We start from the raw sequence: 13,138 nt of genomic DNA on the forward strand, positions 1-13,138 counted from the left end.
CCCACCTAAAGGTAAAGCTGGCCCATAAATGCTGTAAATAAGTATTAGCTTGTCAGCGTTTATACACCAGTTGATTAGTTGTTACTGAAAACTTTAATCTACAACAGACATATTTAGGGTCTATAGAAACTATTAAGCTGAAAATATGCAAACTCATACTACAGGCTAGCTACATGTTTTATTTCAGTTGGAGGGGTAAAACTGCACTTTGAAATCAACTTCAAAAGTTATTTTGTACAAAACAAGAAAAGGTCATAATAGATGGTGGGGTCACTTTGGGTGACTTCTTGAACTGTTAAATTCTGTAAGGTTGGAAGGGTGCCGTTATTGATATTGAAACAATTTATTCTCTGGTAAATTTCCGACAGTTCTTCAGCAAATATATTCTAATGACCTGTTTTGCATGTAATGCTAAGTTATGATTTGTTTAACTAACCTTGGGTTAACCACAAGTTGTCCCACAGATGACCAAACAAAGTATGCCTTGCGTCATGAAAGCTTGGCTGGTTTTCATACTACTGTAAATTACTAGAGGCTTGCTGTCACCACTGATTAAGCAAGCCTCCCTTTTCACTGAAAAAATGGTATCACTTTAAGGTTTCTGACAATTGCTTGTCAGACATACTTCAACCTGCCCCGGATCTGAGCCACATATGGTATGAGGTGCAAGGCTGGTGGCTGTAGTTTGAGGGAAATGGTCTTTCAGGCTAAATTGGGACTTGGGCCAATGTAAGCCCAAAGTCTGATGGTTCTCCATCCCTGGTCTTTGACTATCAGCCAAGTTGTTCAATGGAAGGCTGATTTTGCTCTACAATTCAAGTCTTTTGTCTCTCTCACACACTCTAAAATTTCACTGTTCTTTTTCTCTCCTCAGCTGAAGAGAGATTGTTATGATGGCCGCGTTCACTTATGAAGGTAAGCTGTGTGTCTAAGAGATGTGCATCAACCACAAGATTTGGTTTTGGACCCTGATTTGAAAGACTGGCCACTTCAGTTCAAAACCCTTCAGATTCTGTCTGATTTGACTTGGGGTCCAGATATGAATTGAAGTTTGGAAAAATGAATCTTCCCACCTCCAGTTCTGTAAGTTGTCAGAATCTCTATCTTCATGCTGGAGGACCTTTACAAGTAAAACAGGAGGGGGTAGTATTGGCAGAGGAATCCATTTATTATTTATTTAAGAAATTTTCATACCACTTTACATGAATAAAATTCTGTTTCATTGAAAATATTACCGCTAACATTTTTTTAAAAAATATCTCACCCCAGTTTGTGTCTGTCCTTTTCCAGATGATACTAGCCTGTATCTCATATTTCAAATTAGAGAAATATATGGACCATGATTGTAGAATTATGGTCTGATCAGACAGTTTGGAAATCTTATTTCAGATCGTCACTAGAGCTTTCAGACTGCTTTAGTGGGGAGAGGTCAAGTTTCCCTTTCCATCAGTCTTATCTTCCCAGTGTGCTTTACAGCAGTCTTTTTGCACATTAAAGGCTAACAAATATATTATACTGTAAGCTGTAGCTCACATAATCAGATGCATAAATGTTATCATGAGTCACAGTTATATATGCACATGGCTTGTGGGGGAACTGCTTCCCCTTGGAAATTAGTTATGCATGGACCTTACTAAGGTTTTGGCATATGTTAGAAACATAACTCTTCATCCAGGTCTTCCCTGACCACTAGTATTGGTCTGGCACATCCCATCATTTATCTACTGTGGATACTTCAGTTTTAAAAGTTTTGAGTTCTATTATTTTATTGATAAATTGCTTTGGATAACTTTTAATATAAAATGGTAGATAAATATTTTTTATTAAAAAATCTAAACAGTGAAGTCAGAGGTAGATGGAATGTAAGAAGTATAGAGTCAGTGATTAACAGTGGTCATTTATAAAAGAGTTGCTCATAACATATCCTGGCATTGAAAAGCCAATTAATGCATGCAATGTGGTCAGAATTCATTGTCTCAATTTAGTCCAATTAGTGATAACAGTGAAGCTCTTGATGAGTTGTAATTCAGCAGTTTCCTGTTGTATTCTTCCTTTCAAGTAACTTTGTTCAAGGTGGCTTAAGGTATCTTTCCTGCATTCTTTTCTTTATAAATTAAAATGTTCTGATATCTGAGTAAATGGAACACAATATTTATACTGCTGGCATAAAGTAATTATTTTAAATAGTGGTATTTTTTTTGTTTGTTTAATTGAGAATGAGAGAGGAGAGCACCATCTTGATATTTCTGCACCATCATGTGCAACTTAGAAACTGCTTGCCTCTTGGAAAGTGAGAATTGCTGTAGTAGTCATAACAAAGTAAGCTCTTGCTGCACATGCAGTTCTTTCTCACATGCTAGCGTCACTAGTTTGAATTTTAGCCAAAGTATATTATTTCAAGGAAAGTTATTAAAAATCTTTGTGCAGTTGGAAAGTTTATTGGGGAAATTAATATATATTATACAGGAGACCATCTTATCAGAACATCCTTTTGCTATTCTAGATATCCACTTGTAAATGGAGTGCTTCTGCATTTGACTGCTCATGTCTGGCACCATCTCAAGTTTCCTCTGAATAGTAACAAAGACTGGAGACTTGGTACTGCAGTAAAAGGCATGCTTCCTTAGTCCAGGGAATATATCGTTTTGGTTTCTGTCTTCCTGGGTAAGTATTTTTACCTAATGCATTGGATACTTTTTACCTTCAGTAGCAGTTTTAAGAGTTGAACATAATGTGCTCAATAAATCATTCCTGAAAGTTTACACAGGAAAAGAGCAGTATGCTGGGGGAGGGGTGAAGTTACTATAGTTTGTCACTTAGAGATTCAGAATTGGAATATGTCATCTGCATCTTAATAATGTGGGCTAAATCAGTTATTGTAAATAAAAAGGGCTGGGTATGGCACTATGTAAAAACATCTCAAAATAGTTATGCCTTAATTTTTTTATTTTAAATTGAATAAAACATTTGGCAATTGAGATTTTTCATTGAGGGGAAAGTGAGCATAGTAAAAACACTGCCAGCACACAGTGTGTGTTTAAAAGGAGGTTTGGAAGAAGCAATTTAGTGGATGGCGTTGAGTATCTTAATTTTAACTGGTTTGGTGGACTTGGCTAATTTGTGCTTCAAAAATATTAGCACTGACCTAGGTTGAATATTGTTGGCTCATGAACACACCAGTTGCCTTATAGTTTATTCCAAGGCAGTGTGGGTGGCACTATTAGGCTGGAATTGATAATGTGCTGTTTTACATTATTGACAAGAAATGAGCTTTAATAGGAGATGGGTTTAGTGTGCCAGTCACTGAAAATAATCCTTGATACATGTAAAATTTGAGTAAATCTTCAATGCATTCTGTTTAGAAGAGCATGCCTTTCTTATACAAAGCTTGAATATGCAAGTAGGCCTTCTTAAATTTAAGCATGATTGAATGATTAAAACATTTTGAATTAAAACAACTTTGCAGTTAATTGTAATTTTGTATCCATTTCAGTTTGATAAATTAGTTTGGATATTTGATCAGTTTAAAAAGAATTGAGTCAAACATTGAGAAGTAGTGTTTAAGTATTTAAAAAGTATTAACTTCATTAGAGCAGCAAAAGCCATATCAACAACTTTAGCATTTATGATGGTTATAAAAACAAATAAGAATGCTTGCAAAATAATTAGCTTTTTAAAAGTGTGTTTATTTAACAAAATCTATATATCACTTGCTAGAGCAAAGGACCTCTAAGCAGCTTGCATTAGGCAATCTGAAATACTCATTAAAATACCAATTAAAAATGAACGTTAAAAGCAAGTTACATATAAAAATTAAAAAATGAAATATAGGACTGAATTCAACTTTCCTATTAATGGTAGTGGAAGCCAGTTCAGAGGCTTCAACTAGCACAGTGAGACTACCTCTCCTGTATGCCTCCCCCAAATACACTCTGGAGGGCCGGAAGATCTCCCAGGATAGTGTGTGGTGGGAGGAGAGGGGAGATTGTTCCAGCAGGTAACAGAAATGTGCTATGTTGACTTCACCCCAAATTAGTCATTTAAAAACTTACTTAAATCAGATGCCTTGGCAGACTTGTTATAACAAAACAATTTGTGGCAGGCACCAAAAGCAGTATAGAGAAGGCCTTTTTAGTGGCATCCCCCTGGGCCCCACGTATGGGCTCACCTGGCATACACACTGCAATCTTTTTACCACCAGTTGAATACTTTAACTCCCCCTCCATTTTTATTGATTCTAACAGTAGTAATGGCTTTTAGGGTTTTCAGCAACATATTCTCCCACCTGGTTATTTTACTGGTGTGTTATTATATGAATTGTGACTTTCCTTTCTTTATTAATAGTTTTCTAAACTGAAATACAGTACAAACTAAACCATAATATATCAATATGTGGTCTGTGCAAATAAGTAAGAGGGAGGGAGGTATGGCTGGCTGTGTTCTACAGTGGTGCCTCGCAAGACGAAAAGAATCCTTTCTGTGATTCTCTTCGTCTAGCGGTTTTTTCGTCTTGCGAAGCAAGCCCATTGACGGATTAGCGCTATTAGCGGCTTTTAGCGGCTTATCTGCTGATCGGATCAGCTGATAAGCGGCTTAGCGGCTTAGAAAAAGGGGGGGGGAGGAAAAAACCAGCAGGAACTCGCAAGACATTGTCTTGCGAAGCAAGCCCATAGGAAATTCGTTTTGCGAAGCACCTCCAAAACGGAAAACTCTTTCGTCTAGCGAGTTTTCCGTCTTGCGAGGCATTCGTCTTGCGGGGCACCACTGTATTTGTTTAAACATCTGTGTAAGGAGTCCAAATATCGAAAGAACTTCCCACCTTTCTTGTTATAGGTCACATGTTCATATTCTGCCAATTGAGTCATGTTCACTGTCCACTATGATTAGCAGTTAAGGCAGACTTCTTCCACTGTTAAACTGTTAGACATTTGCCCTGGTGGCTTTTCCTTTATTCCAATTGTTTATAAAGGAAAGGGGGTTTGTAGTGGTTTTTATAACTGAATTCTTTATATTTCAAAATATATCTATCTATTGTTTGCTATAAGGCACTTAGAGGCTTCTGTGTAGTTGGTGCATAAATCTTAATTTATTGACTTAAAATTAATATTGTTAAAATCACTAAAAAGTTTAGGATTACTGCTTTTGTTCATTAGAAATGCATTGACTTTCAGGATATATTTTTGATCTGCATTTTTAATCAAAATATCAGATAATTTATAAATCACATAATTTATAACAGATTAATACTCCTTTTAAAGTTTTGTATCTGGACTTCAAAACCTAAAAACACACATGAATTGTGCAGCTTCTCAAATAAAATGTTGACTGTCTGATTTTAGGGACTTGAGTAAAATCAATAATGGTGCACATTCCTGTGAAAGGTAGTAACTGAGGTGGTGGTTGTCTTTAAGAAAATAATAGAGGAACAGTTAAATGAGGTAAGGTAGAGTGTATGAATAAGATAATTTATCAGAGGTTTGTGCCAGTAGTCAAGAGCCCTTAAACTTGGATAGTTTCTTATTTTAATTTTGGTATGCTGTAACGTCTATTGCTAGAAAGTATTCTATCCTTCCAGGGCTGTTCCTAGGAGGTACGGTGCTCAGGGCATATCACATAGCATGGTATCACCATTGCCTTCCTCTCCTTCTGCCTCTGCTACTTCATCTTTCCTTCATGGTGATGGTGGCATGCCCCAGTTTAGCTGCGTCAGCTTTTCTCCTTTTTTTCTTTTGCTGCTACTTGAGCAGCAGCAAGGTCCTCCTCCCTCCCAGCCTTACTCTAGGAAGGGAAGAAGTGGATGGAGAGCCTCATCATTCATTCATTCATTCATTCATTCTATTTCATTGCCACTTTTCACTCACATCACAAAGCGGCTTACATACAATAAATAGCAACATAGTAGAACATCACAATTACAACATAAATCATATTAAATAATTAACAAATAAAAATAAAATTAACAAATCAGTAAAACAGCCACCTTCTATGAAACACTATTAACAAAAGAACTTATATTATAAAATTCACCAGGTGCATAAGAGGTGAAAGGAAAAGCTACGCAGCACAGCTGCTGCCTGTCTCCACGGGCACAAGTCCTGGGTATGGTCACCCTAATTCTCATACAGACAGATCAGGTAGCCCTGCATTCTCTCCTTCATTCTGATGCTACAACCTTTAGGCATAGATTGTAATTGTACTATGTGTCTTTATTATTATTTTTACACACAAACTATTTTTGATGAAGAAGTGTTTTTGTTTTCCCTGCAGGTCATTATTATTTACTAACATAATAGAATTTAAATATATATATTAAATCATGCTGTTTGTGTTCTTGTTCTGTGAGCTAGTTTCTCAGACAACTGAAAACTGGAAAAAAATTGGGCTCTCATCTTTTTAAAGATATAGTGGGTGATTCCTTTGAGTTACTCTGGTCTGTATGCATGCCTTAAACAGTTGCATTTAATCAGATTCCTCCCCTTCTGCATCCTTTGTCAAACTATTCATCCCATGCTCATTTCTCTCTCTTTTTTGGTACACTTTCAGGAGTTCTGACGTAGGCTTTAAGACACAAGATTGATTTTTCTCCCTTTAGTTTTTTTACTTTTTGCTTTTATTCATTCTTTCAGTGCTTGTTGTTTTTCATGCCTGCTTCTTGTCTATACTTCATGAGGATTTCCGGAGATAGCTCTGTTTCCATGACTTTCTGTTTCCCTATGGTCTGATGTTACAGGTTAACATGGCTAGGGAGTAAAGCTTCCTTTTATAGCTCACAAGGAACATCTAGATACTAAGGAACTGTTAGATCTAAATTTTGGATGAGATTTTATATCAGAATAATGTCTGCATACAATTACTTTCCTCTTACAAATCCTATTACAGAAGGTTTGTAGTGAGGCCTGTACCAACTGATTAAATAAATCTTAGATTCAAAGGCAAAGTGGCCGGTGAGTGTGTGTCCTTCGTTAGGGTAAAATGGAAAATCTATTCATAATAATACCTTGTGTGGTATTGGTTTAACATTCTATAGAAAACATGGCTTTCAGCATTTATTGAAGACATTTGTGTTCACCAATAAAACTTCTCTTAAACCAGGTGCTTCTGCTTGACATACTGGGATCATGTTATATTGAATTTATGACCTTCTGGTAATTTCATGGCAAAAGACTGGTAACCTAAATAAAGAATTGACCTCATATCAGAATAGCGAACAGAGAATCAACAACTAAAGAACTGTCTCCTACAATGGATTACATACCCTTTCTAAATAGTGAAGTAACAAGGACAAGCATAGAAACCCTGTGAAAGGTAAACAGATCCAATTTTTAACTACTGCTGCAACTGTCTTCAAGAAAGATATTGTTTAATATGATATGTACGCTACACACGCTTAGTCAACAGACTGGTTTGCAGAGTTCCAAGTATGATACATTCGTTATGTTTTGCTAAGACTAAAGAACATTGAATATTCTATTGCAATCAGAGCAGAATTGCTGTAAAACTTCAAGTGAGATCTATTATTGTTATTATATTTATATCCTGCCTTTTCCCCATACTGGAACTAAGAAGGGTCTGTTAAAATAAGGTCAGGAGAAATATATTCTGGTCAGATAGCAATCAATAGAATTAAAATTAGAACGTCTCACCAAATTGCTCTTTGCATTTCATTATGACTTCCTGAGATTTTTATATTTTTATCAGAGGAATAATTTCACAGTATGTTAGCCAAATAGCTCATATTTTTAAATCACTTCTCACCTTCCAATCCAACTAGGAAATATATATACAGTATACATTGTCTCTCCTAATTGGATGACAAATCATAAGTTCTGATGGGCATTGGTGTGCTTCATTTCTTCAGTCTACTTGTTGAAGTTGCACATACACAGCCCTGGTCAGATAATTGGCGATTGTGCCAATATAAGTTGGGTTTTGGGGAAGGTATGGTTTGTACTGAAATTGTTTATGTTGCAGGGTAACTCCTTGTATAAGCTTGCCTCTTGCTGAAACAACATTGTTTTGCTCCCATAAGTGTGAAAGTAACTGTGCCCAGATTATAGGTAAAACTTTGGTACTGGGCACCCTTAATGTTCTCCTTTGAAAGGGAAGTCTACCTTTACTTTTCATTAGGGTATTTGCTTTGAATGGGTAAGATGTGAAATGCAGTGATTATTGTTCTATGCGAGATCTTCAAAAATAATAAGAATCTTTAAGTTTTCAAATGCAGAGGTTTCCTAAAGTTGTGCCTGTTCCTCTATGCCTTTATGTCTTGAATGGGAGGAAAAGAAATTGTGTTCAGATAATGTGAATCTCCTTGCCCTTGTCTTCTCAAACAATAGGGACTGAACTAAAGGTCTGCCAGAACAGATGGAGCTGGCATGAGTGGAATCTCCCAATAATTATGAATGCATGAGTATACTCCTGCCTCAGGTGGTCTGCAACAAATGAAGAATATAAGCACCACCTATCACTGCCAGAAAGAACCATTTTCTTATGTTTGTTTTCCTCTTCCCTCACGATTCATTTCAATTAGATTGTTAGCCTGCAGGCAGGGGTTGTTTAATCTTTTAGTCTTTGTTCATTGCTTAGAAAATGGTAGTCATGTTAGGAACATGCTACTTAACATTTCTAGAGCCACTGAGTTCCATGAGGCAGTGCTTATTGTCTTTGGGTTTTTTTGAACCAGTGTTATGAATCAATAGCTAACGTTGAGTTTGAATGTGTGAAAACAATTGCCCCTCTGCTCAGCTGCAAAGCTCACTAGGTGGTCTAGGGCAAGTCCCTATATCTTCCTCACCTGCCTCACAGAGTTGTGAGGGTAAACTTACTTTCTATACTCCTTGAGGGAAAACTTGGGATTTAAATTAAAAATACACAATGCCTTTCTCATTTCTTGCAATGTGTCTGTTTCCTTAACAGCATTTTTACTGGCATGCTTACATGGCAAAATTGTTTCCATAGCCATACTGTTTTCTCTGTAGAAATAATACTGATGGTTTTCCTTTTTTAGAAAATATTTCCATAATTGCACTACCAGTGTATACCATCAACTCACCATCTAAGAGTTTGCCAAAAACATTTGCACCAATAAATGTGAATGTTGAACCCCAAATGGTAAGTACTGTTTTTCTTTCACAGCATTGCACTGTAGAAACTCATGCCAGATTTCCTTTCCAACCGACAGCATACCAGTACTCTTTATTATGAATAATGTTTGGTTTATTAAAAAAAACAAAACTAGTTGTAAGCATTAGTTGCTAGTAAAAGTTTAGGATTCTGAATAGAGAACATCATAATTGGTGCTTAATGAAACATTGATTTCTAGGCATGCCATGTTGAAACACTATTTTGAAAGCACTGGTATGACTCCTATTAATAAATGCAGTTCTGCTGATGTTCTGGAATGATACTGAGCTTGTTGTGCAGTCGCACTTAGTGGTTAAACTGAGAAACAGTTACACAATATTTCCTGCTACTCCCTTGCAATAATTTCCTTGCTTAGTGTAAACAAATGTCCATTGTATGCTTGATTCTTGGCAAAAATCTGGCTTTTAACAAATAAAGTTAATTGGTTTAGTTCTACTTGTAGAAACAAGAGCAAAAAAATAATACACATGACTTTTTTTATTCCAATGAACACTTCTTTCTGTATAGCACAAAATATTGATCCATGTCTCCCCTGCAATTTCCAGTCTATTACCAGATTATTTTATCTTTTGGTAGTAGAACCAGCATGTCACTAGCAGAATTTTTAGCACCTGTCTCTATAAAACTGCATTGCGTAGTAGAACATGGTAATATTTGAAGTTTGTTATGCAATAATATGTTAAATGCATTTTATGCTGTCACTTTCACTCTGACTATTGTTGGGCAACTTAAAGGCTACTTTTCTGCAGTTTGATTGTCATACTCCTTAGTTGATAGTCCTTTGTCATCTAACCTAAATCACATTAATGACTAAATATGCTACTATGCTTAAGCATTTATTTTAAAGAAAAAATGTGGTGGTGATGCATGCTGTCCATAATTCTTAAAGATCTGATCGGGCATCAAATCAAGATTTACTTTTGTTATCCAAGAATGTACAGCAACTCCCTCAATCAGTGAATCATCCTAGCAGATGGAATTGGCAATTTTTTAGACCAGACATTCTTAGCAAATAAAGCCCATAAAAGTGCAAGTTGGTAGCTTTTACAACGGTTGTGGTGTGACATGGAGAAAAGATATAAGCTAATATGTACTATGGTTGGCTGTTCAGGTGTGTGCATCTTTGACTGAGGCTCAAAACAGTTTGATGGATTTGGTTAAGAACTTCACTTAATCCAGATCCTGTCTTTGTAGTGAACTGCAAGAGTTGTCCTGCTGCAACTGGTAGCTAATTTGGAGTTTATAGCTCTTGAATGTGCAATACGGCGCAGAAAATAATTATATCCTGCTTTTTTAATACTTGTCACCTTAGCCCTGAGTTTACAGTGATATTTAGGTTACCAAAACAAATAAAGGCATTCCTGAATGGTAAATTGCAGGAGAAAAAGTTGAAATTATTTTTAATTTATATACAGATCAATGCCAAAATAGGCTTCTAAGTTGTTTACATGTATAAAAACCAATCACACAGCATTAAAATAAAAACATCCACAATTAAAATACATAATAAAAGAATCCCATTAAAACAGAAGGCTTGGGTCAAAATATCAAGGAAATGCCTCTGTAAGCAGGTGCAGTTTCAAAATATACAGGATGCCAATACAGATGGGGTGTCTTGGTGTTTAGCAAGGTGTGTGTTCTGTAACACTAACGCCACCATTGTAAAAGACCACCACCTCAAGCCAATAATCATTAGGCCATGTCAAAACTAAATAGGTTCAGTTTGTTAATTGTTGTTCCCTTACTGGGCAACGGAGGGGAAATAGGTCTTTCATGTTACATATTCAAAGTTTCTAGTTCTGCTGAAAGAGACATCTTGTTTTCAGCATATAATTTTATACTAGTGACCTTGAATGCCAGTTTTAAAACCTAAAATGTTACGTGATAATAGGAAACTTTGAAGGTAGCTGCAGCTATCTTGTCTTTGAACAATACATATTCACCTAAAATTTAGTGGCATTAAACTATGAACTCTGGTACAGTATCAAAAGACTGCTATTTCTAGAGAGGAGGGAGAAGGTCTCATCCCTTCAGATATGCTGGGCTTCTGAAGCACCTTGCATTAGTCAGCTTCATTGGAAGACCCTGTGTTCTAGTCTTATGTGATAAGGAGAAAAACTTACCCATCCACTTTCTGCACACCATGCATAATCTTACACATCTCCAATATGTCACCCCTCACTTACCATTTGTTAATTTTTATTTTTTAAAAAATATTTATTAAGAATTTACACAAAACATACAAAACATAAAGTTTTTTTTTAAAGTTAAAAATAATTAAACCAACTATTACACATACAAAAAAGGAAAAAGGAAAAGGAACAAGAGCTAAGAAGAATCATAGAATCATAGAGTTGGAAGAGACCACAAGGGCCATCGAGTCCAACCCCCTGCCAAGCAGGAAACACCATCAGAGCACTCCTGACATATGGTTGTCAAGCCTCTGCTTAAAGACCTCCAAAGTAGGAGACTCCACCACACTCCTTGGCAGCAAATTCCACTGTCGAACAGCTCTTACTGTCAGGAAGTTCTTCCTAATGTTTAGGTGGAATCTTCTTTCTTGTAGTTTGGATCCATTGCTCCATGTCCGCTTCTCTGGAGCAGCAGAAAACAACTTTTCTCCCTCCTCTATGTGACATCCTTTTATATATTTGAACATGGCTATCATATCAACCCTTAACCTCCTCTTCTCCAGGCTAAACATGCCCAGCTCCCTTAGCCGTTCCTCATAAGGCATCGTTTCCAGGCCTTTGACCATTTTGGTTGCCCTCCTCTGGACACATTCCAGTTTGTCAGTGTCCTTCTTGAACTGTGGTGCCCAGAACTGGACACAGTACTCCAGGTGAGGTCTGACCAGAGCAGAATACAGTGGCACTATTACTTCCCTTGATCTAGATGCTATACTCCTATTGATGCAGCCCAGAATTGCATTGGCTTTTTTAGCTGCCGCATCACACTGTTGGCTCATGTCAAGTTTGTGGTCAACCAAGACTCCTAGATCCTTTTCACATGTACTGCTCTCAAGCCAGGTGTCCCCCATCTTGTATTTGTGCCTTTCATTTTTTTTTTTTCCCAAGTGCAATACTTTACATTTCTCCCTGTTAAAAAAAAACTAAGAAAGTTACCAAAAAAGAAACCTTAAAAACCGGTATTTGAAAAAATAAAAAAGAAGAGAAAAAGAAAGAAAAATATCTTAAAAAGAAATAATCCATTTTTCAATATCTTTAAGTTCATTTGCTTATTTACTTGACCTCCTCACACCTCCCCTTTTGTATTCCCGTTTACAAAGTCCTTTCAGCAAATCCTTACCCTCTTTCATTTATCTTTACTCTATAATCTTAACCTATTATAACTATATATTTTCATCCAAATAACTATCTATATTTACATATTCTTATTAGCCTTAATACCAAAACCACTTATTTTCAGTCCAACATCATTTTAACATTCATTAATTTTACAGTATGTCTGTAGATAGTCTTTAAATTTCTTCCAGTCTTCTTCCACCATTTCTTCTCCCTGGTCTCAGATTCTGCCAGTCATTTCTGCCAATTCCATATAGTCCATCACCTTCATCTGCCATTCTTCCAGAGTGGGTAAATCTTGTGTCTTCCAATACTTTGCAATAAGTATTCTTGCTGCTGTTGTAGCATACATAAAGAAAGTTCTCTCCTTCTTTAGCACCAATTGGCTGACAATGCCCAGAAGAAAGGCTTCTGGTTTCTTCAGGAAGGTATATTTAAATACCTTTTTCATTTCATTATAGATCATTTCCCAAAAAGCCTTAATCCTTGGGCACGTCCACCAAAGGTGAAAGAATGTACCTTCAGTTTCTTTACATTTCCAACATTTATTATTGGGCAAATGATAGATTTTTGCAAGCTTGACTGGGGTCATGTACCACCTATAAATCATTTTCATAATATTCTCTCTTAGGGCATTACATGCCGTAAATTTTATACCTGTGGTCCACAACTTCTCCCAGTCAGCAAAC

General features: G+C 36.4%; 1 protein-coding gene across 6 annotated transcripts in view; it reads left to right on the forward strand.

Moving 5' to 3' along the window:
- The window catches only part of TFDP2 (transcription factor Dp-2), a 39,229-nt gene that overhangs the window by 1,881 nt on the left and 24,210 nt on the right, over positions 1–13,138 (forward strand). For 3 of the 6 annotated variants that reach the window (XM_081190538.1, XM_081190542.1, XM_081190539.1), the window contains 4 exons: positions 875–915; positions 2,504–2,664; positions 7,093–7,305; positions 9,008–9,111. In XM_081190538.1, the coding sequence (XP_081046664.1) occupies positions 9,109–9,111 (3 nt within the window). In that variant the 5' untranslated portion in view covers positions 875–915; positions 2,504–2,664; positions 7,093–7,305; positions 9,008–9,108. Of the gene's footprint in view, positions 1–541; positions 657–874; positions 916–2,503; positions 2,665–7,092; positions 7,306–9,007; positions 9,112–13,138 lie in introns of those variants that run through there. The other 3 variants (XM_081190541.1, XM_081190540.1, XM_081190543.1) reach the window with 3 other exon arrangements.

Source organism: Podarcis bocagei, assembly GCF_964188305.1.
Source record: "Podarcis bocagei genome assembly, chromosome: 4".
Classification (NCBI taxonomy): Eukaryota; Metazoa; Chordata; class Lepidosauria; order Squamata; family Lacertidae; genus Podarcis; species Podarcis bocagei.